Raw genomic sequence first — 23015 nt, 5'->3', positions numbered from 1 at the left:
TTCTTGGAGAATTGCCTTTTCAAATCGTTTCCCCATTTTTAAAATTTACTTAATTATTTAATTATTATTGACTTGTAAATGTTCACTAATATTCTGGATACAGTACAGATTGTATTTCATTTAATTTTTTAAGTTTTTTTTTCACCATATCATTATTTTTAATGTCTAGCATTTATAGTATGAGGGCTAGAACTTTCTACCCAACTCAAGTTTATAAATTTTCAATTGGCTTTGAAGCCAATAGGGATACTTCTTGTCTAATTTGGTTTCTGGGAAGACTTTATTCACGTCCTCAATTGTCATCTGATCAAATGGAATTATTTTCTTCATCTTCTCCAGCTCTTTTTCATATTCTTCAATCCTGGCCTTTGAGAGAAACAAAAACTCGGCAGAGCTTGTCACATCTTTTTCCTCATCATCCACTGGGATAGCGTATTTATCCTCCAGCACAGAAAAACTTCAGGGCATTAAACTGCTTCTCAAAGTCATCTACCAAGCCAGGCTTTGCCACATGGCCTTGTAGTAAGCCCAGTTGATAGCAGATGGTTTCTCAGGAAGAGTAGTCAACCTGGAGGTAAGCTTGTCATTCCAGGATTTCAGAGAGTTCACAATGCCCTTTTGGTTTTGGGGTGTGAGCTCTCTAAATGCTACCCAGTCAATGGTTTTTAGAGCACATTTTCACCCAGCCATCTTGAGATCCTTCACTGACCCCGCTTAAAAGTTTTTATTTAGGGATGCCTGGGTGGCTCAGTGGTTGAGCATCTGCCTTTGGCTTGGGGTGTGATCCTGGGATCACAGGATTGAGTCCTGCATCTGGTCCCTGCAGGGATCATGCTTCTCCCACTGCTTATGTCTCTGCCTCTCTTTCTGTGTCTCTCATGAATAAAGAACTAAAATATATATTTTTTAAAGTTTTTATTTAGGGGCAGCCCAGGTGGCTCAGCGGTTTAATGCTGCCTTCAGCCCAGGGTGTGATCCCAGGGATCCGAGATTGAGTCCCACATCAGGACCCTGCATGGAGCCTGCTTCTCCCTCTCTGTGTCTTTGCCCCCCACCCCCTCTGTGTGTGTGTGTGTCTGTGTCTCTCATCAATAAATAAATAAATAAAATCTTTTAAAAAAGTTTTTATTTAAATTCCAGTTAGTTAACACACAGTATAATATCAGTTTCAGGTGCACAGTATAGTGACTCAACACTTCTCTATAACACTCAGTGCTCATCACTAGTGTACTCCTTAATCTTCATCACCTATTTAACCCATCCTCACACCCACATCCCCTCTGGTAATCATGAGTTTGTTCTGTATAGTTAAAAATCTGTTCATTAATTTGTCTCTCTTTTTTCTTTTTCCCCTGTATGATCATTTCAATAGATGCAGAAAAAGCATTTGACAAAGTACAACATCCATTTATGATAAAAACCCCAAACAAAGTAGGTTCATAGGGAACATACCTCAACATAATAAAGGCCATATATGAAAAACTCACAGGTAATATCATCCTCAATGAGGACAAACTGAAAGCTTTTCTTTATGGTCAGGAATAAGACAGGAGTGTCCACTCTCATCACTGTTATTTAACATGGTACTGGAAGTCCTATCAGACAACAAAAAGAAATAAAAGGCATCCAAATCAGAAAAGAAGAAGTAATACTTTCACTCTTTGCCTATGACACAATTATATATATAGAAAACCCCAAAGACTACACCAAAATATTGCTAGAACTCATAACATGAATTCAGCAAAGCTGAAGGATACAAAGCCAATGTACAGAAATCTGTTGCATTTCTATACGCCAATAATGAAGCAGCAGAAAGAGAAATGAAGGAATCATTCGCATTTTCAATTGCACGAAAAAACCACGTAAGACACCTAGGAATAAACCTAACCAAAGAGGTGGAAGACCTGTACCCTGAGAAGTATAAAACACTTATGAAAGAAATTGAAGATGGCACAATGAATTGGAAAGACATTCCATGCTCATGGATTGGAAGGACAAATATTTTCAAAATGTCTATACTATCCAAAGACATTTATACATGTAGCACAATCCCTATTAATATGCCAACAGCACTTTTCACAGAGCTAGAACAAACCATCCTAAATTTTATATGGAACCACAAGATCTCAAATAGCCAAAGTAACCTTTAAAAAGCAAAGCAAAGATGGAAGCTGTCAGAATGACTAAAATAACATAAGAAAAAACAGGTTTTGGCAAGGATGTGGAGAAAGGGGAACTCTCTTGCATGGTTGGTGGGAATGCGAACCAGGAAGTCACTCTGGAAAACAGCATGGAGGTTCCTCAAAAACAAAAATAGAGGGACACCTGGGTGGCTCAACGGTTGAGCATCTGCCTTTGGCTCTGGATGTGATCCTGGAGTCGTGGGATCGAGTCCCACATAGGGCTTCCTGCATGGAGCCTGCTTCTCTCTCTGCCTGTGTCTCTGCCTCTCTGTCTCTGTGTCTCTCATGAATAAATAAATAAATAATCTTTAAAAATAGAATTATCCCAAACAAACAAAAAAAGAATTACCCTATGATCCAGCAATTGCACTACTAGGTATTTACCTAAAGAATACAAAAACACTAATTCAAAAGGATACATGCACCCTGATATTTATAGGAGCATTATGTACAACAGCCAAATTATGAAACAACCCAAGTGTCTTAACTGATGAATGGATAGAGAAGATGTGGTATATATACATGATGGAATATTACTTGGCCATAAAAAATAAAATCTTGCCATTTGCAATGGCATGGTAGGAGCTAAAGAGTATTATGCTAAGTGAAATAAGTCAGAGAAAGACATATATGATATGATTTCATTCACATGTGGAATTTAAGAAACAAAGAAGATTGATCATTTTACTTTTAAAGATTTTATTTGTTTGAGAGAGAGATATAGAGAGCAAGCATGGGGAGGGGCAGAGGGACAGGGAGAGGCAGAGAATCTCAGGCAGACTGCACTGAGTGTGGAGCCCAATGTGGAGCTTGATCTCATGGTCAAGATCACGACCTGAGCCAAAAACCGTGAATCACTCAACTTGACTGAGCAACCCAGTTGCCCCAGATTATTGATCATTTTAAAGAGCCAACTTTTTCTATTGTTTTTATAATTTTTCATTTTTCATTCTATTCTTTTATATTGCCTTCTTTTTTTAAAAGTAGTTTCTACACAGTGTTGGGCTCGAACTTACAAGCCTGAGATGGAGTCACATGCTCTAGCAACTGAGCCAGCCAGGCACCCCGTATATCACCTTCTTTTTTGCTTGCTTTGTGTTTACTTTGGTCTTCTTTTTATAGAAACTTATAATTATGAATTGTCCTTTAAGCTCTCTGCTTTAGCTGAATCTCAAGTTTTGGTGTTTTGATTATATCCATCTCAAAGTTTTTTTCTAATTTCCATTGTGACTTTTTTCTTTGATCCATTGGTTATTTAAGGATGTATTGCCTAGTTTCCACATATTCATGAGTTTCCCACATTTCTCTCTATTGTTGATTTCTGATTTAATTCCATTTTTGTTAGAGAACATAATTTGTATAATTTCAATTTTTAAAGTCTGTTGAGGCATGTTTATAGCCTAGCATTATGGTCTGTTTTGGAAAATGTTCCCTCTACTTGACAGAATGAATATTTTGCTGTTGTTGGTGGAGTGGTCTTTAGATGTATGTTAGTTTAGTTGTTTTATAGTATTGTTCCCTTGTTTAAACTAGTAAGCTGGAACTACCAGGTCCTTCTTAATTACTCACCATTAAGATTCCCATTGTTTCAAAAATGCTCTTAGGCATGAATTTTTCTAAGCTCTTTCCCAAATAAATTCAGTCCCTACAAGCAAAGCTTCTGTGCTTAGTTCTCATGACTTGCCTCTTCAACTAGGCAGAAACTCCAGACAACTGTACTGGAACAGAGGGTGGTTATAGGAGGCCACTTCTCCTGCAGTAACAGCTCACTGGACACTGAGGGAGAGAAGGTAGTCCCTGGTTATTTCAGCTTGCCTGTCTCCATGTAGAAACTTTGCCATACAAAGGTGCTGAGGCAGAGAAGAGTGGGATTCCACTATTCTTGGCATGTCATGCCTAAGGGTAAGACATCATTCTGTAATTGGGAGTTTGTCCTCTAGCCCAAGCTTGCTTGGAATATCACTTCTGCAACAGCACTTCTGCTGCGGGGAAACAGAAACACTGATGGCCTTGTCCTGGAGTGAAGGCATAGCCCTAGACTAGCAGCTGGGGGGATTGGGAGCCCCCATCTTCTTGGGCACATCCATATCTGGAGTAGAGCTTGTCACATGGAGCTGGGGGAGATGGCATAGCTCAAATGCCACAGATTCTCATGATTTTTATAGAGATTTAATAGATTTTCTTGAACAAATCTTTATTCACTTGCTGTGTGCCCTTATGGCAACTTCTTGGGACTTTAAATGTATGTGTGTGTGTGTGTGTGTGTGTGTGTGTGTGTGTGTGTGTGTATGTATGTATGTATGTAATTGTCACCAATAAAATGGTATTTCATAGGGGAATGGGTCCACCAAGATCCTCACAGAACCCTTCTGGAAGTTCTGCACCCATCCTTGAATGTTCATAATCTTCACTGTCCCCTCTCTACAGTCTCTCCTAGATGACATTGTATATACCTACCTTTTCACCCACTGCTCATTTACTGATGACTCCAAAACCTCTATCTCCAACTCATTCTTCTTTTCTAAGCTGCATGTGTGTGTGTGTGTGTGTATTTCCAGCCTTGTGGACATCTCCAAGTTAATATCCTTTGGTTACCAGAAACTAGCAGTTATAAAATTAATCCCATGTTCTTTTCATCCCCAGGGAATGGTATCATTAACTCTGTTCCTCCAGTGAGACAGATCAATGATATCTACCTCTCTTTCATTTCCAAAATCCAATTAATCACCTTATGCCCCTTTAAACCCTAAAATGTAGTCATTTCTATCAACGTGGTCAACATGCTTGTTCAGGTCACCATCATTTCTCACCCATACTATCACCACAATCTCCTCTCCCTTTCAAACAATTTTCTACTCTTCAGGCAAATTGATGTCATGTCTCCTTTCCCCAAATCCCTGAAAAAGTTGCATCAGACCCTCTATAATCTGGCTTTTCCTTACCCCACTGGCTTCATGTCTAGAAGATCCTTTCTTCTTCTCTGAACCTTCAGATTATGTTCTAGACATAATGAGAAAGTTCCTATTCCTAAAAGCACCATATTTTTATCTAGCTTCCAGAACCTCACATCTGCTCTTCTCTCTTCCTGGAACACCCCCACCCCCAACTATTTCTCCTAAGACCTGTTCATCCTTCAGGTGTCAAATTATATGGCGTTTCCTCTGAGAATATTCTTACCAAACTAAGTTAGTTCCCCCACTATGTGCTGGCAGAGCCCACAGAATCCCCACTATCATAAAAACACTTGGTACATTTTGTTGGGATTTCTGTCTCTCCAATACAGTGAGAGCTCCATGAAGACAGGGGCCATGTCTGATTTGCCCAATTCACGTACCTCTAGAAGTAACAGAATTCTTGGCCTAGAGTTCTAATAGTTCTGAATAGTTTAGTTTATCACATCTAAAGCTCAGTTGTAGGGATGGAGATACCATATAAATGCAAATACTTTCCTATTTATCTACCAGGTTAGATAAAAAACACAACTTAAAGAACTAAAAATTTACTGATTGGAACATGCTAGAGAATCTTTCTTCTTATATACAACATATTAATATTTAATTCAGGATTAGAATATGGTAATTCAAAATAGATTTGGACAGTGGGGTATCCTCAGGTAGCAGAGTATTCCTGGGAAAGGTTTCTTTGCTCTAAATAGAATACACCAAGGATTGGGCTAATTCATAAAATGTCCACTAGGGAGATAGATGTCACTGCTGGTACCATATACAGGTTTCCCCCACTATCCAACGGTAGAGCATTCCTATGAAATCTTTCATAAGCTGGCAGAAAGTGGAGAAGAGATTACCATTCATTTATATGGAAAAATTTTTGAGTGTTCCCAGACCCAAAAAAACCTCTTGGGTTTTTCTGATACCTTAAGACACATCTTGCTAATAAATGTAATGGAAATAAAGTACAGATGCTCACAGATACATTTCAAAGCTATTTGTGGCTTCATGCAGAAATGTTGAGTATAGTTCCCAGGGAAGGAACTTGGTGGGGCCACTCTCACTGCTGGGGTGTACACTGCCCTATAAGGGGTTGCTGCAAAACAAACACTGAACACTATTGTTGCTTTTTTCTGCCTTTTTTTTTGGTAAAAGCAAGAATTCTCTTCAGATTTCTTTCATTTAGCAAAAACAGGTACAATAGTCCCTCCTTATTCACAGGGAATATGTTCCAAGGCCCCCAAGTGGATACCTGAAACCAAGCATAGTACCAAACCCTACATATACTGTTTTTTTCCTATACATACATATGATAAAGTTTAATTTGTAAATTAGGCACAGTAAGAGATGAACAATAACTGATAATAAAATACAAGAATTATAACATAAGTTATGTGAATGTGGTCAAAATAATCTTCTTGTACTGTACTTACCCTTCTTGTGATGATGTGAGATGATAAAATAATGCCTACATGATGAGATAAAGTGAGGTGACTTATACAGGTATTGTGATGTAGTATTAGGTTACTATTGACTTTCTGATGATAGGTCAGAGGATTATCTGTTCCTGGATCATGGTTGACTGTGGGTAAATAAAATTTCAGAAAGCAAAACCATGGGTAATGGGGGGGGGCTACTGTACTGTAGGTTTTTCATAAAAAAGAAGGGCCTAATCTGAACTTTTGAAAAGTGGAAGATACCTATACTAAGAATGACTCTGCAGTCTATTTGTCTTTTTAACAGTCAAAAAAGATCTAAGTTTGAGTGGGTAGACAAAAGGAAAAGAGAATTGTTACCAATCCTGTTCTAAATCCTCTATACCCTCAGCACTGGCCCCAAATAAATCTAAACTTCCAGAGGTCCTGATCTGCTTCTTCATACTGCTGTGTAGGCTTGTACAGGGAAAGGTGTTAAGTCTTCTTGTACTGTGGGTGGGCTTTTTGGTTCCCCATGTTTACCATCCAGAAGGTAGAGCACCAAATTCACTATATTGTCAGTCTTATCTTTTTTAAGATTTTATTTATTTATTCATGAGAGACACAAAGAGAGAGGCAGAAACATTGGCAGAGGGAGAAGCAGGCTCCATGCAGGTAGCCCAATGTGGGACTCGATCCCAGGACTCCAGGATCACGCCCTAAGCTGAAGGCAGACGCTCAACCGCTGAGCCACCCAGGCCTCCCCAGTCTTGTTTATTCTTAATATAGAACATGAACTTTGGAATAATATAAAACTGAACTTCCATCCCCAACCCATCACAGCTCCTTGATCCATTCCATTAATTTCAGGTTCACTTCTTTGATTCTGGGACTATATATTTAACATACCTTAAGTACTGGTTAGAGATTGAGTTGCAGGAAAAGCTCTCCCTTCTCCAGGGTATGGTAATCATTTTGTACAAGATTTGAAATTGTACTCTCAGCTCTTGGTAGTGATGGGGAATGGGGGATGGAAGATGTCCCTAGGCCATTTGGTCAGCCAGTGCTAGGGAACTAGTCTAGCATTGGAACCTAGAAAATGTATGACCTATGAAATAGTTATAAATTGTGCTTTTGTATTACATTTCCTCACATAACCTGGTAATCTTCAGTAAAATCTTATTAAAATTTAATCTGGTCTCTTGTGTGTTGCAGGAAATTAGGGAAATATGAGGATACATCTTGGAGTAGAAAGAAGAGGGAGAACAGGATTCCATTCCCAGAGTCCAGAATAGTGGTGTCCTTGTTTAACAGTTAAAAACCACTGTGCCCAGAGGGGCAGCAACCTAATGAGGATCAGAGGCTACAGAGAGATAGTGATATGGTAGCTTGCTGAGGATCCAGAGAAGATAGAAGGAACTTCCTGGAAAACAGAAGAGTAGCAAGCCTACTTTAGCCAATATATTGCAACTGTGTGATTTATTAAAGTGGCACCACCATCTGAATCGATGCCTCTCATTCCTACCAGTTTGGTGAGCAGAAAGTGTATGTGGAAATTAGGAAACAAAAAACCAAAACAAAACAGGGCTATTCTGTCATGCATCAGGAGTAAAAGGCATGGTTTGGATTTCAGACTCAAGTTTTGAGCTGCACATGCACAGAAGTAGCAAAAATGGTGTAATGGCCCTAAGCATTAGCCTAAAAAATTCTGAGGAACAAGCTACTACCTATGTGGTACATGCTTAACAATTAAAGGGGTCATGGATTTTTGAAAATATTCTGGTGGGAAGGGGGCTCACTTGTGCCATCTGCTTGGGTAACATATATTTGAAGAGAAAAAGGCTGGAATATATTTATATATAGATATATATTTGTCAAATATGGCTATTCTGGGTAGGGGGATCATGTGTGATTTTTTATTAATTTGCTCTGGAGGGAATTCTCCAAATTTCCTGAAATTAAGATAAATTAATTTCCTAATCAGAAAAAATTTAGTTTTTTTTAAAGCTAAATTGTAGAGGGGTACCTGGGTAGCTCAGTGGTTGAGCATCTGCCTTTGGCTTAGGGCATGGTCCCGTGGTCCTGGGATCGAGTCCCAAAACAGGCTCCCTGGGGGGAGCCTGCTTCTCCCTCTGCCTATGTCTCTGCCTCTCTGTGTGCCTCTCATGAATAAATAAATAAAATAGTTTTTTTTTTTTTTAAAAAAGCTAAATTGTACAATGGGAGTACTGTCTCACCTGGAACCTAAGTTCATGTCCACCATTGGGGTTCAAAGTTTTCTGGTCATGTTTGGCGTGTTGATGAGGCTAAAAGTCTTTTTGCAAGTTGAACTGGGAGACTTCCAAGGAAATAATTCATATTAAAGGAAGAGCAAGTCTACCAATATGTTTAGTTCAGGAACAAAACCTAGGTTTTTGAAGAGGAGGGGTGAGTGTGTCTATCTGGGCTATAGATCCGACTTCTAACCAGCCTTCCCTACTTAAGTTTTAAGGATAGCAAGGGCCTACAAATAGACAATGAAGAATTGTTTTTCAATTTTTATTATGGAAAATTTCAAATATATACAAAAGTATAGAGAACAGTATAATGAACTCCCAAATATCTGTTACATGGCTTCAAAAATTATAAACTTACCACCAATCTTATTTCATCTATATGCTCACCTACCCCACCCTCAGATTATTTTGAAGCAAATACCAGTAGCATATCATTTCATCTGTAAAATTTATGGTACGTTTCTTTAAAAGATAAAGATTAAAAAATATATAACCAGAGTACCATATCACATCTACAAAACAAAACAAAACAAACAAAAAACAATAAATTGGGAAATGTGTGATTTCAATTCTGTAAGGACTGAGTTAACAATTAGTTAACTTTTTTTTTTCCTTTGTGGCATCTTTATTTTTCTATCTGGTACACGAACAAAGCGAACACAGTCAGAAAAATCAGCTGCACTGGAACACTTCAGCCAATCGTAAAACAGAGGGCACACGGACATGGATGGGCAGGGTGGCAATTCCAGACCGGCTTCCCCCAAAGGGCTTGTGCTCCAAGCCCGCAACCAGAGGGTGCTCTGGGAAAGACTGTGCAGCGCATCTCTGGTGAGGAGAGACAAGGACCAGTTACAAAGGGACTGCAGCCGGGCATGAGTTTATTGGCTTCTGGCCTCATGCTCCTGCTTGATGAAGTTGATTAGCCCGTTGGTAGAAGAGTCGTGAGAGGTGACTGGGCTACTGCCATCAAGTTCAGGCTCAATTTTCTTGGCCAGCTGCTTTCCCAGCTCCACCCCCCACTGGTCAAAGCTGTTGATGTCCCAGATGACACCCTGAACGAATATCTTGTGCTCGTACATGGCAATCAAGGCTCCCAGAATGAATGGCGTGAGCTTGGTGAACACAATAGAGTTTGTTGGGCGATTTCCTTCAAAGACCTTGTGTGGCAACAGCTTCTCTAAGTCCTCTGGACTCTTTCCTGCGGCCTGCAGCTCCTTCCAGGTCTCCTCTGTCAACTTCCCCTTCATCAGGGCCTCAGTTTGGGGCAAAAAGTTGGCCAGGAGGATCTTGTGAAATATTTCACTGGTACCATGAGGGTGTAACACTCACCTAAAATGGAACTCATGTTTTTTCTGATGTAATTGCTTTTATAAATGCAAAGGAAAGAAAACTACCATATTAAAGCCACTTTGAGACCTTTGCAGGAAGCTGGGTAAGAGTGCTGACATTACACATCCCATGGCAAAACTCCATAAGACTATCCCTAAACATCTTTGTCCTTTTCTTAAAGTTGCTCTCTGGAGACAGCTGACCCAAGTCCTCCCTATATAAATTCTTCATATTCTGTTCCCACCTCTGACAGGAATTTTTTTCTTCAATGCCTTTTCTAAGTGGTAACAATTCAGCTGTCTCTCAGTCCTCCATATTCTCACATGCAGAGACCAGGTAGAACGAGAACCCAGCTAAGTGTGTTGGAAAGGGGTTGAAAATTGGCCAACAGAATCAGTAAGAGACGCAAAAGAAACCTAGGCAAATAAGTGGTATAATTAACTTTGGAAACTACCTGTACTGCAGTTTTTGTTGGCTCTGGCATCAAATAATACAGTATACTATACTGAACCTATAAAATGAGAAAAACAATCTTCTCTAAAGGCATGTTAAGATTACATGAAATAAGTGCTTAGGGCATTGCAAAAACATTAAATAAATCATTTGTATATTATCTTAAAATTTATTTTTATAAAAATTCACAATATTGTGTTCACTGTATTTTATAGCAGTTTTATAGCAAGTGCTATTTTTCGAATAAAAATTTCAGCAAAGTAACAACAGTACAAAAATACTGAAGTTGTTACACAAAGGAGTGATTCTACAAAATATTGCCCTATGTGATAGGGTAATCTCAAAATGGTGCTAGCCACTGTGTGATATGACATAGAAATATGAGTAATAATTCTTGTCCTTGAACATCTTACAACTGGCTTGAAAAGTTTCTGAAACACCTGATACAGGAAAGCCACATACATGATGCCTAGACAGCATATATTCTACTAGCACCAGATTGAAACAGGAATGTTCTGCCATATGGTGATAACAAAATATGAATTGAATCAAAGAATTGGTGATGTCACTCATATTTCAAGTAGTGTTTCATATACAGAATATGCAAAGATTAAGAAATCCTGGTCTTTGCTCTCAAGGATATCAGTCTAATGGAGAAGGCAGACACATTAAAAAAAAAAGCACAACAAAAGGCTATAGGTGTTGAAGTAAGAGTGTTCATGTACAATAGTATAACAACCAGGGCAAGAGTTGTCAGTGGAATAGATGGATAAGGAGTGTCCCAAGATGTAGGAGGAAAATCAGATGAGCTGTCTCCTTGGAAACGCTCACCTCTACTTGAAAAGTCCATTGATCAATGGTTCACATCAATGATTCTTTCAAGCAATACTGAAATCTTTGCTGTTCATCTGGAAAAACAAACCAACATATAATTAGCAGGTATATATACTAATTTAACAGTTCCTCCAATTGACAAATTTATAAAGGGCCTATTATCTGCATCACTCACTTTGCCTTGGGAAAGTCTTCACAGAATAATCTAATGCAGGTGCAATTTAAGTCTGAATCAGTAGCTGAGGGAGTTCCAAGTTATATTATGAAACAGAAAAGTCAGGAAAGCAATGCTACTACAAGTTTTGCAGAAAAGATAGGTAGTCATGTAAAACAAAAAATTTTAAATTCCATGTTCTGGACTATAGGCTTATGGAAATAATTCAGGCTAGTCCCCACCCATCAAAAGGTCTGTGGTCTAGCCACACAACCATGCAAATAAGTAAACTGTGAGAACCATGAACCATTACACACAGAAGAAAGTATCTTAATCCAGTGGTCAGGAAAGACTTCCCATTGGAGTTTATAAAGTATCTATTTTTATTATCTCAAATTTTATATTTTAAAAAACCCTGAGCATCAGATAGTTAGATAACTTGGTTGAAGTTAGGGTGAGCAAGAACTGGAGCCAGGTTTCCAACCCTAAGCCTGTCTAACTTAAAAACCACAACTGTAGTTTGTATCACACCAAACTGTCTCCTAAAAATATCATGTTTTACTTGTTATCATAGTGACTTTTCCAGTTCTCATAGTGTTCTTTGCCCAGGAACATTTAAAATCTGCTAAATACAGTATAACAGTTTTCAGGAGACAGCTGCCAAGAAAATATTTAAAAACTCTGGTGGTGCCTGGTGGCTCTCCCACATGGGATGCCTGTAAGTAAAAGCTCTTGCTTAGCCAAATATACTGTGTGTGTATGTGCATGTGTGTATTATACACACATCATTTCTTGGTACACTTTATATACAGAGCATCAAGTATTTCCAGTTCACCAATGTGTCTATATTAACCCCCAATGTGAAAACATTAACAAGAATAAACTATTTGACCTGCTGAAAATGTAAGCCATTTATAAAACATGCAGAAAATAAATTTCTGATGCATGTCTGCAGCCTTAATTATCTGTGGAGTACTCCTTTCCCTTTTTTATCAAGGGGAGAGCTGAAAAACCAAACAATGTTCAAGTGAATTTTTAACAATCTTAGAAGGAAAAGAAATCCAAACTGTGCCTCAATTTTTGGAGTGCTGAGGTGTTGGAAATTTTCTATATACTAACTCTGGTTACCTGTTTTGGCCTGAAATTCTTGGTCTTAAAGAGAAAAAAAGAATCTCCTTGGAACTTTTAACTATTCTGACAAGGCTAGGCTCCAGAAAGTATTTCACAAAAACCACTTAAATGAACCTGACAGTCTATCCTGAAAAATATGACTTATTCTAAATGTTTGTCAAAAAGGAAGGAAAAAAAGCTCACAACATGTTTATAGGCTAATAATTCTTAATATTATTAACCTATTAGGTTAATATGAACACTGGATTTTTGCCTTTGTTACATACTTAAGAACCAAATAAATAATGCAGTATTACCTCCATGAATAACAAGTACAAGTTAAGTAAGCCTCCAAGACATTTGTGGCAGCATTTCAGGAGGAAGGGGTTTTCATTGACAAAAATATATAAAATAAAAATCCAACATGTCTGCTCTGTTAAGGTAGAACTTAAGAATCTTCTTGAATAACTAGGTTGCTGGGGAAAGATATATTAGGGTCAATGTGAGGTTGTTTGAAATTAAACGTGCTCAAATAGATATTAAATACATACCACTTTTTAAAAAAGATTTTATTTATTGATGAGAGACACAGAGAGAGAGGCAGATACATTGGCAGAGGGAAAAGCAGGCTCCATGCAGGTAGCCTAATCTGGGACTCCATCCTGGGACCCCGGACCACACCCTAAGCTGAAGGCAGACGCTCAACTGATGAGCCACCCAGGCATCCCTACATAACACTTTTTAAGAGAAAAAAAATAGAAAAAAATTAAATAGCCATATTTTATCAAACTATATAATTCAGATGATGAAACTGTCACTGGTTTTAAAAACTTATTCATTTTTTAGTTTACTTTGATAGCTTTACTACGGAAAATATTTTGTGAATTGAAACCTGTACTTCATCTGTGCTTAAATTTGTAACAAGACTTGTTTCCAAAATAGTGGCATCAAATTTCTTTAGACAGTACAACAGTTCCAAAAAAAAAGTACAACAGAACTCACTTTTTAACACCAATTTATAAACGTATTGTAATTTGTAGAATTACAGTACAAACCAAATGGAGAAAAAACTGAGTCTTTCGAAAAGTAAAACAAACAACACAAGGGGGCAGCACAAAAAAAGTTTATAATCTAAATCTCAACCGATAAATTTCAAAAATAGAACTATTCTATAGTCTTAAAAGATAAGAAAGCAAATACTAATTAGGAGGAGAAATGCAATTGCCTTTGAGTTACAGGTAATGTTAATTTCCTAATCTGAATTCTGGTTACATACATGTATTTACTATCTAAGAATTGATTAAGCTGTACAGTTAAGATTTGTGCATCGCTCTGTGTGTTGAAAAACAGCATAATAACTTTTAAGAAAAAGTAACTTAAATTTTCAGCAGTAATTGTGTTTAAAACAGGTTATTTTGACTAACAAAATTTTAAATGACCATTATTTTCTACTTTATATTCATTAATAACTACTGGAATGTTTTAAAAATGTTTTAGTGTTATATGTGGCATTAACTTTCCATCCTTAATACCCTCTTCACAAGGTTTTACTTCTACCTAACTGCTGACATGGCTAAGAGAATAAAGGTAGTTTAAGAAGACAGACCTATGCATTTTAAACAAGATTCCTGATTTCAAACAACTACTGAAGCAAATGCAAGAGCTTTTAATTAGATGCCCCCCAAAAGTTTGACCTGTGACACACAAAAAAATTATCCTAAATCTTTAAGAGAGATTGTTCAGGGGTTTGGACAGTTTAAGAAGTCTGTAAAAGCTGAGTAGCAAGACGGGTTCCTCACTGGATTGGGATGTAATCACCATATAAATTCCACTCCTATGGTTACTGGTAGTCAGGAAGGTTAACTGGAATGTCACAAAATTCAAATATGTGAAATAACTTTCTTTCAAAGACTAGTTTATATTGAGAAAACCATGGTTGCTCTACAGTATTAAGAAATGGGCAATGGAGTTGGAAGCTGAACACGCTAAATTACACTCGATGAATACAGTTTTCATGACAGTATGTACATATCAGGATATGTTTGGCTAACAATACTTTCCCAAGAAGATACCCAGTGTATAAAGTAATATAATCTGAAACTACATTTGGGCTATATGGGAAATGGCCATTTCAAATATGCAGCAACAAATGACCAGTGGTCAGAATTCTTTTGAAAATGAAATCATAAAAAAAAGGAAAAGAAAATGAAATCATGTACGTATGGGTAAAGAAACTTCTGAAAAGGGCAAATTAGATCACATTACTGAACCGAAAATTGTTGCCCACTGTGGAAAGACCACAAGATGTAAAATTTCTTAAATACTTTAAATATATATATAGATCTATATCTATCTGATCTTTAAACCAATTTCCATCACAAAAGGGCTTGCTAGCAAGGTCTAATGGTGCGAATGAGAAAGCAAAAAATACAGATGCCACACAACCAAGATGTTCAGATTTTAAAGGCCTTCACTCCAAAACAAACCACAAGATTGGTACCAAAAACACGCACGCGCACACACACACGTGTGTGCAATGTAATAAACTACAGCATCAACACACACACACAAAGGGCTGGGCAAGCAGTTAAGGCACCTTAAAAAAAAAAAAAAAAAAAAAAAAAAAAAAAACATGTGGTTTAGGATTTAGGAAATCTGTTACAGTGCTACCAAGCAGCAATTTTGAAAGCATCTGAAAAACGTGCAAATTGTCTGAAAACAGTGTCTGGCAACCGAGACAGTTTGCAAGCGTGATTCAGAGGTCTGCCAAGGAAACAAAAGAAGCCCCCCTCCTCCCCGTGAGACCGCAAAGGAATGAGAGGTGCTCCGGGCACTATGTATTCTAAGATAGGCGGAAAGCAGAAGTCTGTGCAGGAGCCGTACATACTAGGGATCGCTCTGTGGCAGGGACGCGGCCACGGAGTTTCCATTGGTTGGGGAACCGCCCAGCTTTAGTTTTTCCAGATATTCGGCATGCACGGGCTTGTGGCACTGGAGAACCTTGATCGCATCTTCGATTTTGAACCACTCTCGCTTCCTCCCAATGCTAACCGAATCTTCCCAATCCTCCAGAATCTCAGTGACAGTCAGTACGTACACGTACGTTCTGTGCTTGCGGTCTTGGTTCTGCTCGAAAATGCCCAGGAGCCGGCCTAACTTCCCCTTCACTCCCGCCTCTTCGTACACCTCTCGGACTGCTGCACCGCCCGGCTCCTCCTCGGGCTCCATGCCCCCCCCGGCACAATCCAGCGGTCCGGGTACCGACTGCTACTCACTAACAGCACCTCGTCCTCGCGCTCGCTCCGGAAGCACAGGCACGCCGCTCGCTTCTTGAACCCCTCCGGGTCGTAGGTGCGCGTCTGGTTCGGCTTGCACTTCATCCTCTGGGCCGTCCGCTCCCGCCGCTCGCTGCCGCTGCTGCCTGAGGTGCCGGGGAGAGAAGAGCTGAGTAGAGGTGCAAGGAGAGAAAGCGCTCTAGCCCTGAGTCCCAGGAACCCGAGGAGAGATGGGGCGGGGGCGGGGGCGGGGGCGGGGGCGGGCGAGGTACGTCAGTTAGCTCGTCCCTCGTGCGGGCCGGAGGGTCCCGAGCGCAGCCGCCTGAGTGGACGAGGCGCCGCCGCCCCCCGCGCGCGCCGCCCGCCCGCGCCGCCGCCCCCGCGCCTGCCGCCGCCGTCGCGGCGGGTCTGCCACTCCGCACACAGCCCACCCGCGGCTCCTGTGGGCGTCTTTTTCCCTCCTCAGCCGCCCGGCAGGGGTTGAGTGAGGTGAGGCGCATTCGCGTGCGCGTCCGCGTCCACGTCCACATTCACGTGCGCGTTCACGTTGGAGGGCGAGGGGCGGAGGCGGGGGTCTCGCTGCTCCCGCAGCGCGTGAGGCGCCTCGGGCCCACTGCGCAGGCGCCCCGCACCTCCCAGGCTGGGAATCTCTTTCCTCAGGGAGTTCAATTCCCGCGCTGTGACTGTGGCCGAGATCGTTTCCACGTGTGCCTTTGCGTGGAACTTGGCTGTGGCGCGGCCAGACCTTTCTCCTCATCCTCCTCAGCAAGTTGCATGAAACACCTACACTTATTTTACAGACGATAAGGTCAAGGGCATCATCATCGCCCCATAATGAATGCTACTGACTTAAGGTTTATGAGGGCCCGTTGTCGTCAAAATGGTCCTCAGTATTCTTGGCAAAGCAGTACCTAATCTTTGCTGAGTCATATCAGTCCTTTCAGTTCTTCAACAGGTTTGTCCACCTAAAAGGTAAAACAGCCGGTTATAGTTTATCAGCAAAATGGGTTTATTTGGGTGTAGCAGAGGAATTGCAATTCGGGACATGCAAACTATGGCACCCCATAGGCCAGTCTGGAGATGAGACCAGAGGAATCTTTGGATTTTTGGAACTTTCTGGGGAAAAGGAGGTGGTTGGGAGGGACTGCTGTGAAGGCAAAGTCGACACAAAGGACAGCAACAGTTCTAGGTGCTGACGGTTTCTCATTAGCCCAGTTGTGGTATTTCCCTATTGGCTGAGCTTGTTGCTGGGCGAGGAGAAATTCTTTTTTTCTCTTGCTGGAGTAGGGAAAGTAAGCTTCTTCCTGTTGGGAATGCCAAGCAGTTTGTCTTTGTTGGGGTCTGCAATGGCCTGCAGTGGTAGGGCATGAGAGCTCTCCCTGCTGGCCTCCCGACTCCATTTGAAATGAGGTCTCCTTTATTCAGGGTGTCAGGGTCTTGGCCTTGCTGGGCATGTTGGCACAGCCCATAACTTAACACTTTTCTTGAACTCCTATTGACCTCTTACCTAACCTCTGTTCCTCAGTTTCCTAACAGTAAACTTCTCGCCTACTTGTATCAGCCCTTGGCACTTGGAGTCCCATTCACCCAACAGCTGCAGAACCACCCCAAGTCTCCTTTTATTAAGTCCCAACAATCTTCACCCTCCACACCCTCTACCCTTCTCTCTCTTTCTCACTGATGGGTGCTGCTTTGGGTTTTGGAAAACATACCTATGGAAAGCCCTTAATAGTTTTCAGTTTGATGTTTACAAGGCTCCTAGTGTGGGACTCCAGCAAAGCCACTTGGTGCTCCCTCACCACCTCTCTGTTTGGTCATGCTGTCCTCTTGGCCAAGAAGTGGTCCATCCCAGTAAAACTTTAACAACCAAAAGCCTTCCCTCACCTTTTCTTTTTCTTTTTTTTCTTATTGTTTCCCTGCTCTAACAGTAGCCTTATGGAAAAGACCTCTGATGTCCCCCAACTTTTGCCATACTGCAGCTTAGGCATCTTTGTCTCTCTCTTACCCACAATCCCTCTGCTGGCATCAAGCAACCAGGGATCATGGAAACTCACTTTTCCAGGGAAATAATCCCTCATCAAAGGGAAATTGAATCTGAAATGTAAGTGCAAAGGAATTTTTGTTTGTTTGTTTGTTTGTTTGTTTGTTTGTTTAGAGAAAGAGAGCGAGAGGGAGGGAGGGAGGGAGGGACGAGAAGGGGAGTGCGTGACTGGGGAGGGGAAGGGCAGAGGGATGAAGAGAGAGAGAGAGAGAGAGAGAGAATCTTAAGCAGGTTACACGCCCAGTGTGGAGCCTGATAGGACCCTGAGATCATGACCTGAGCTGAATCCAAGATGTTGAAACGCTTACTGACTGAGCGCACTATGTTCCCCAACAGCCCAATTTTATTTTAAAATTTTCCCTTTTTAAATTTAAATTAAATTAATTAACATATAGTGTATTATTTGTATCAGAGGTAGAGGTCAGTGATTCATCAGTCTTATATAATACCTAGTGCTCAATATATCACATGCCCCTCCTTAATGTCCATCACCCAGTTACCCCATTCCTCCACCTCCTCCCCTCCAGCAACCCTGTTTGTTTCGTATAATTAAGAGTCTATTATGATTTGTCTCCCTCTCTGATTTCATCTTGTTTAATTTTCCCTCCCTTCCCCTATGATCCTGTTTTGTTTCTCAAATTCTATATATGAGTGAGATCATATGAAATTGTCTTTCCCGAGTGACTTATTTCGCTTACCAGCTCAATTTTACAGCTCAATTTTTAAATAACAAGTTGGATCAGCTTCTCAGGTTCTGTTTCTACTCCATTTATGCCCAGAATAGCTCATAAAAACGATCCTGTTCCCAGTGGCAAACAGACACCTGCAATATCTAGAGCATAATATGACTAAACGTGTGGGTTGCATATGAAGAAAATGATAAAATGGAGACATAAAGAGAATGACTTCAACCAATAGAGATACTACTACTATGACCATATTTAATGTTATTATGGATGGTCAAAGAACAGTTGAAGGAATGTGACATCCTGTAATTAAAAACAAAGTAGGAACATAGATATTAGCAGGCTGTATTCTTCAGTGTGTGTAATAGACAAATACACAAACGATGTTAAACAACTAGAAGAAATTCCACTACAATCAGGATCTGGGCAAATTATCACCAGTATGATTAAATTTTGCTTTATATGGTCTTTCCAGTGTAAGGAGAATGTAAAGAGAAAAAAGCATTGTTACAGTAAAGAAGACAAAATTTTCATTTTTTTCCAAATGATATGAATATCTTCTTGGAAAAAGCCTAAGAATGAAAGTGTAAAATGATTCTTTCCAATGGCAGAATGAAATATTAATATTTAAAGTATGGATGCTTTCATGTATTCCAGTAGTAATCATATAGAAATATAATAGGGAAGTGATAGTATTCAGAGGTAGCAGTATCAACCAGCACACAATAATAAATACCAAGGAATCCTGAACAATATAGTTGGGATTATTGTAGTAAGAAAATGATAGAGCTTAGACTCAGCTTTGAAAGATAGTATGAATGAATCCAGAGAATTCCAGCAAGCCCCGGAGGTGGGATTGATGTCTGTGGGGAGGGTGGGGCCCAACCAGGCCCTAGCCACATCACGAGTCTACTTATAGTTACCACATCCGAATCTCCTCATTGTACAGAGGGGAGCCGCTTTTCAGTCTAAGTCTATCACTCTCCACATCAGAGGAGTGCCTATGTAGTAGGTCCTGCTGGGGCCATATTTTTGGAAGGGAGAGAGACAAATTAGAATATGAAAGAGGTTCAGGAAGAATATATTACTGGCAAAGTCACAGCAACATTTCTGGATAAGGGGATCCCCAATTGACGGTTTGGTACACTGCCAGGAAAATTTTCAAACTGTTTTGTTTTGGCAAAATTTCATACAATGAATTATTATTCATGTATTGATCGATAATAGGTCAAGATACTATTAATTTTTCTTGCAGAAGATTAAAAATCATTTTTGGGAAGACTAGCATTCCACTGTCTGGGTCACCCATAGTTAACGATTTCTCTAATGATGAACGTGGTTGTTTCACACAAAGTATGGTAACAGTAGACTGTTACAGTAATGACTGTAATTTGTGCATGCAGGCCTGTATCTCTTCCACACATTGCCCTTGGCCTTGGCGATGGAATTTGCTTTGTCCGATGGAACCATAGCAAGTGTGAAGCCAGCAGAGAATTGAAAAGCACTTGCACACCACGGTTTGCCCCCTCTTGCTGCTCTTGGCACAGAGAACAACAATGTGAAGAAGTGTGGGTGAGGTGGATGATGAGAGGCCCAGGACCCATGTATTCTCTCCACCACAGCTGATGGTGAACCAACTGCCAGATGTGGGTGAGACCATGATAGACCATCTAGCCCCCAGCAGAGCCAGGGGCTCTCACCACAGATGCATAAGCAGGCGTTCTGAGAACAGCGAAAGGACCACTCAGCTTTGCTCAGCTGAAATTGTTGACCTGCAGAATTACAAACAGAATTTGGTTGTTTAAAGTCACTAAATTTTGGATGGTTTTGTGGTACAATCAAAATCTGGCTGGCACAATTGGTAACTGCCACCCATCAAAATCCAACCAAAAATAGGAGATAGATAAAATACTTTCATAGTAGAAATATAGCCTCTGCTTGCAAAAGTTGACAGTGAACTTTCCCTGGAGTCTTAAGGAAAGGGATGAGGTTAAGATGTGTGACATTTGTTGGATACGATCTGTTTGCCAAGCCCTGGGTTGACCCCTGTATCCTGTTTAACAGCCCATTAAATCTTAGAGAGGAGATTACTATTTGCAATTCATAGAAGAGAAGACTTAGAGTGGAGTTTGTATTTGAATTCAGTCTTCGTGTCTCTACAGCAGATTATTTTTATCAGGAGCTATGGTTTGTTGTGTCATTTTTTGGATGATGTGGAGAATTGACTTCTTACATGAGGTGTTCTTTTGCTAAGAGTCACTGGGTTCAAAGAAAGGTATTTTCATCTGGATGTTCTTCTCCTGCACAATCTAGTGAAAAGAACACCTAAGTGCCTACCTCACTTCCACCAATCAAGTGTGTCACCTCGACATGTTACTTGACCACTTGAAGTTCAATAACTTCTGCACACAGAAAATGGAATTAAGTGATGCAGAAGAGAAGATATTGTTTCATCATCACTCTAGGCATTGATTTTGATCTATTGGTGGTCTGATTGGTTTTACATACTTAATATGTATCAACCAACAAATCTGAACAATGAGTATCAGAATCTCCCTTCAACAGATTAAGAAACCAGCTGACATGCGCTTAAGTAAGACAGTAAGTGAGGGAGCTGAGATTCACACCTTGGTCTGTGTGACTCCAAAGGCAATCCTCTTCCCTTCTCTATGACACATGTCATGGATGTTGAGAGTTGCTGACATGCACAGCCCATGCCATTCCTGTGATACAGATGTCTTCCCCTGGGAGAATGTTAGAGACCTTCCCAGAGCCCTTTAGCATTCACAGCCAGAACCAACTTTCAGGAGAGTGACCACAACATATCTGAGAGGATTTCAGGAGATAGTAAAGGCGAACAGTCAGGTGAAGTGATTTTAGTAGTAGTCAATGAGAGAAAACATGATGTTTTACAAACAATAGTCAATGAGAGAAAACATGATGTTTTACAAACAAATGACCTAGAATTTAAATCTGGCTCTCTCAAGTAGTTTTGCAAGCCTGAAGCAAGGGAATATCTCTGACTGTATTATTTCTCATCTGTAAACTGGGATTATAAAAGTACCTACCTCATTAACCTCACCTTGCCTGAAAGGGCTTTCCTGACCATGTGTACCCACCCTCCACTTACACTAAGATTAAATTACCTCTCCCCCCCCCCGCTTTTTTTTTAATTTTTGAGGCTTCCTTGACTTTAATTCTGTCACTTGCTCTACCCAAGGAGCTCTGTAATTGGCCTGCATGTTTGTAAGAAATTAAAGGCTGGGGGCCAACCTGACACATATCTATACTCTCTGAATCAGGCCAGTGCCTGACCTTGGTGTCCAGGAAGGATTAAAAATATATTGTTTGAGTGTAAATGTTGACGGAAGTTACATGGATCAAAGGCCAGTGATTAGTGTACCTGTTAATTGATTATTAGCGATATAAAATGAAAGATGAGTGAACATAGGCATCTCCAATATATCTTTTCACATGGGGAGGTTGGATGGGTTGTGTTCTTCAGATCACTCTCCATATGCTCCCCAATTTGTTGCTTCTTTGTCTGTCTTGGATACTGTTTTCCCTGGATCACAGAATTGGCTTCATAGTGCGTCTATGGTAGATAATTCAGTAAAATCTTCCCCAATACAAAGTGATTGGAGCAAGAAATACCTCTCCAAGTTTTCCCTTTGATTAATGAGTGAATCACAGGGTGAATACAGGCCTTTTACTTTGTGGTTTTGTGAGTAATGGCTCAGTGTGCAACCAAGGGTGTGAACACAAAGATCAATGGATATCAAGTCCAGGTGAGTGCTTCCATTCTCTCCGAGAGGCAGCACTTCTTGATTTCTTCTGCTTCTTTGGTCACTCCCTCTAGTTCCCTGACTGCTATGTTTCTCCTTTGCACCGACATTGTCCCTGTACATACTTCTCATTCAGCACCTAAGCCTTTCTAGTGCTCCTCTGTTCATGTGTCAGAGTCAAATGCTAATGAAAATCTACAAGCACCCCCCAACCCCTATTTTATATTGCTAAGTGCACTCACCTTTTCCACCCCACCCCCATATTCCTGATCCCCTTTTCCTTGGCCTGAGTTATCACCTAACAGACTATGTTATTTACTTCTTTCTTATGCTTATTGCTTATTTCTCTCCCCACCCCCTCTATAGCTCCTGCTTGAATAGAAGCTCCTTGATCTTAGGGATCCTTGTCTCTTGCCCACTGGTATATCTCAAGCAGCCCAGAACATTGCTGAGCACACACTCTAGTCATCTGCATCATATCTATTGATATAATGGGCATATCTGTCTCTCTTGCTACATTGTGACA

General features: G+C 40.3%; 2 protein-coding genes and 2 pseudogenes across 2 annotated transcripts in view; all 4 read right to left on the bottom strand.

Moving 5' to 3' along the window:
* Positions 1–211: 211 nt before the first annotated feature.
* On the bottom strand, positions 212–690 carry LOC119878019 (annotated as a pseudogene).
* An 8706-nt stretch (positions 691–9396) lies between these two features.
* LOC119878107 (glucose-6-phosphate isomerase-like) lies at positions 9397–11454 on the bottom strand. Its single transcript, XM_038588792.1, has 2 exons — positions 11436–11454; positions 9397–10146 (listed from the first exon to the last, which is right to left on the bottom strand). The coding sequence occupies exons 1-2, from the start codon at positions 11452–11454 to the stop codon at positions 9701–9703; spliced, it is 465 nt and encodes a 154-aa protein (XP_038444720.1). The 3' UTR covers positions 9397–9700.
* A 2246-nt stretch (positions 11455–13700) lies between these two features.
* On the bottom strand, positions 13701–16929 carry LOC119878066 (annotated as a pseudogene).
* The window catches only part of LOC102151787, a 43850-nt gene continuing 37752 nt past the window's right edge, over positions 16918–23015 (bottom strand). Inside the window, 1 exon segment of the mRNA XM_038588791.1 lies at positions 16918–16942. Coding sequence (XP_038444719.1) covers positions 16918–16942 — 25 coding nt within the window.

The sequence above is a fragment of the Canis lupus genome, chromosome X, assembly GCF_011100685.1.
Source record: "Canis lupus familiaris isolate Mischka breed German Shepherd chromosome X, alternate assembly UU_Cfam_GSD_1.0, whole genome shotgun sequence".
Classification (NCBI taxonomy): domain Eukaryota; kingdom Metazoa; phylum Chordata; class Mammalia; order Carnivora; family Canidae; genus Canis; species Canis lupus.
Note: the sequence above shows the minus strand (reverse complement) of the source record. Positions and strands in the feature narration are given on the sequence as shown.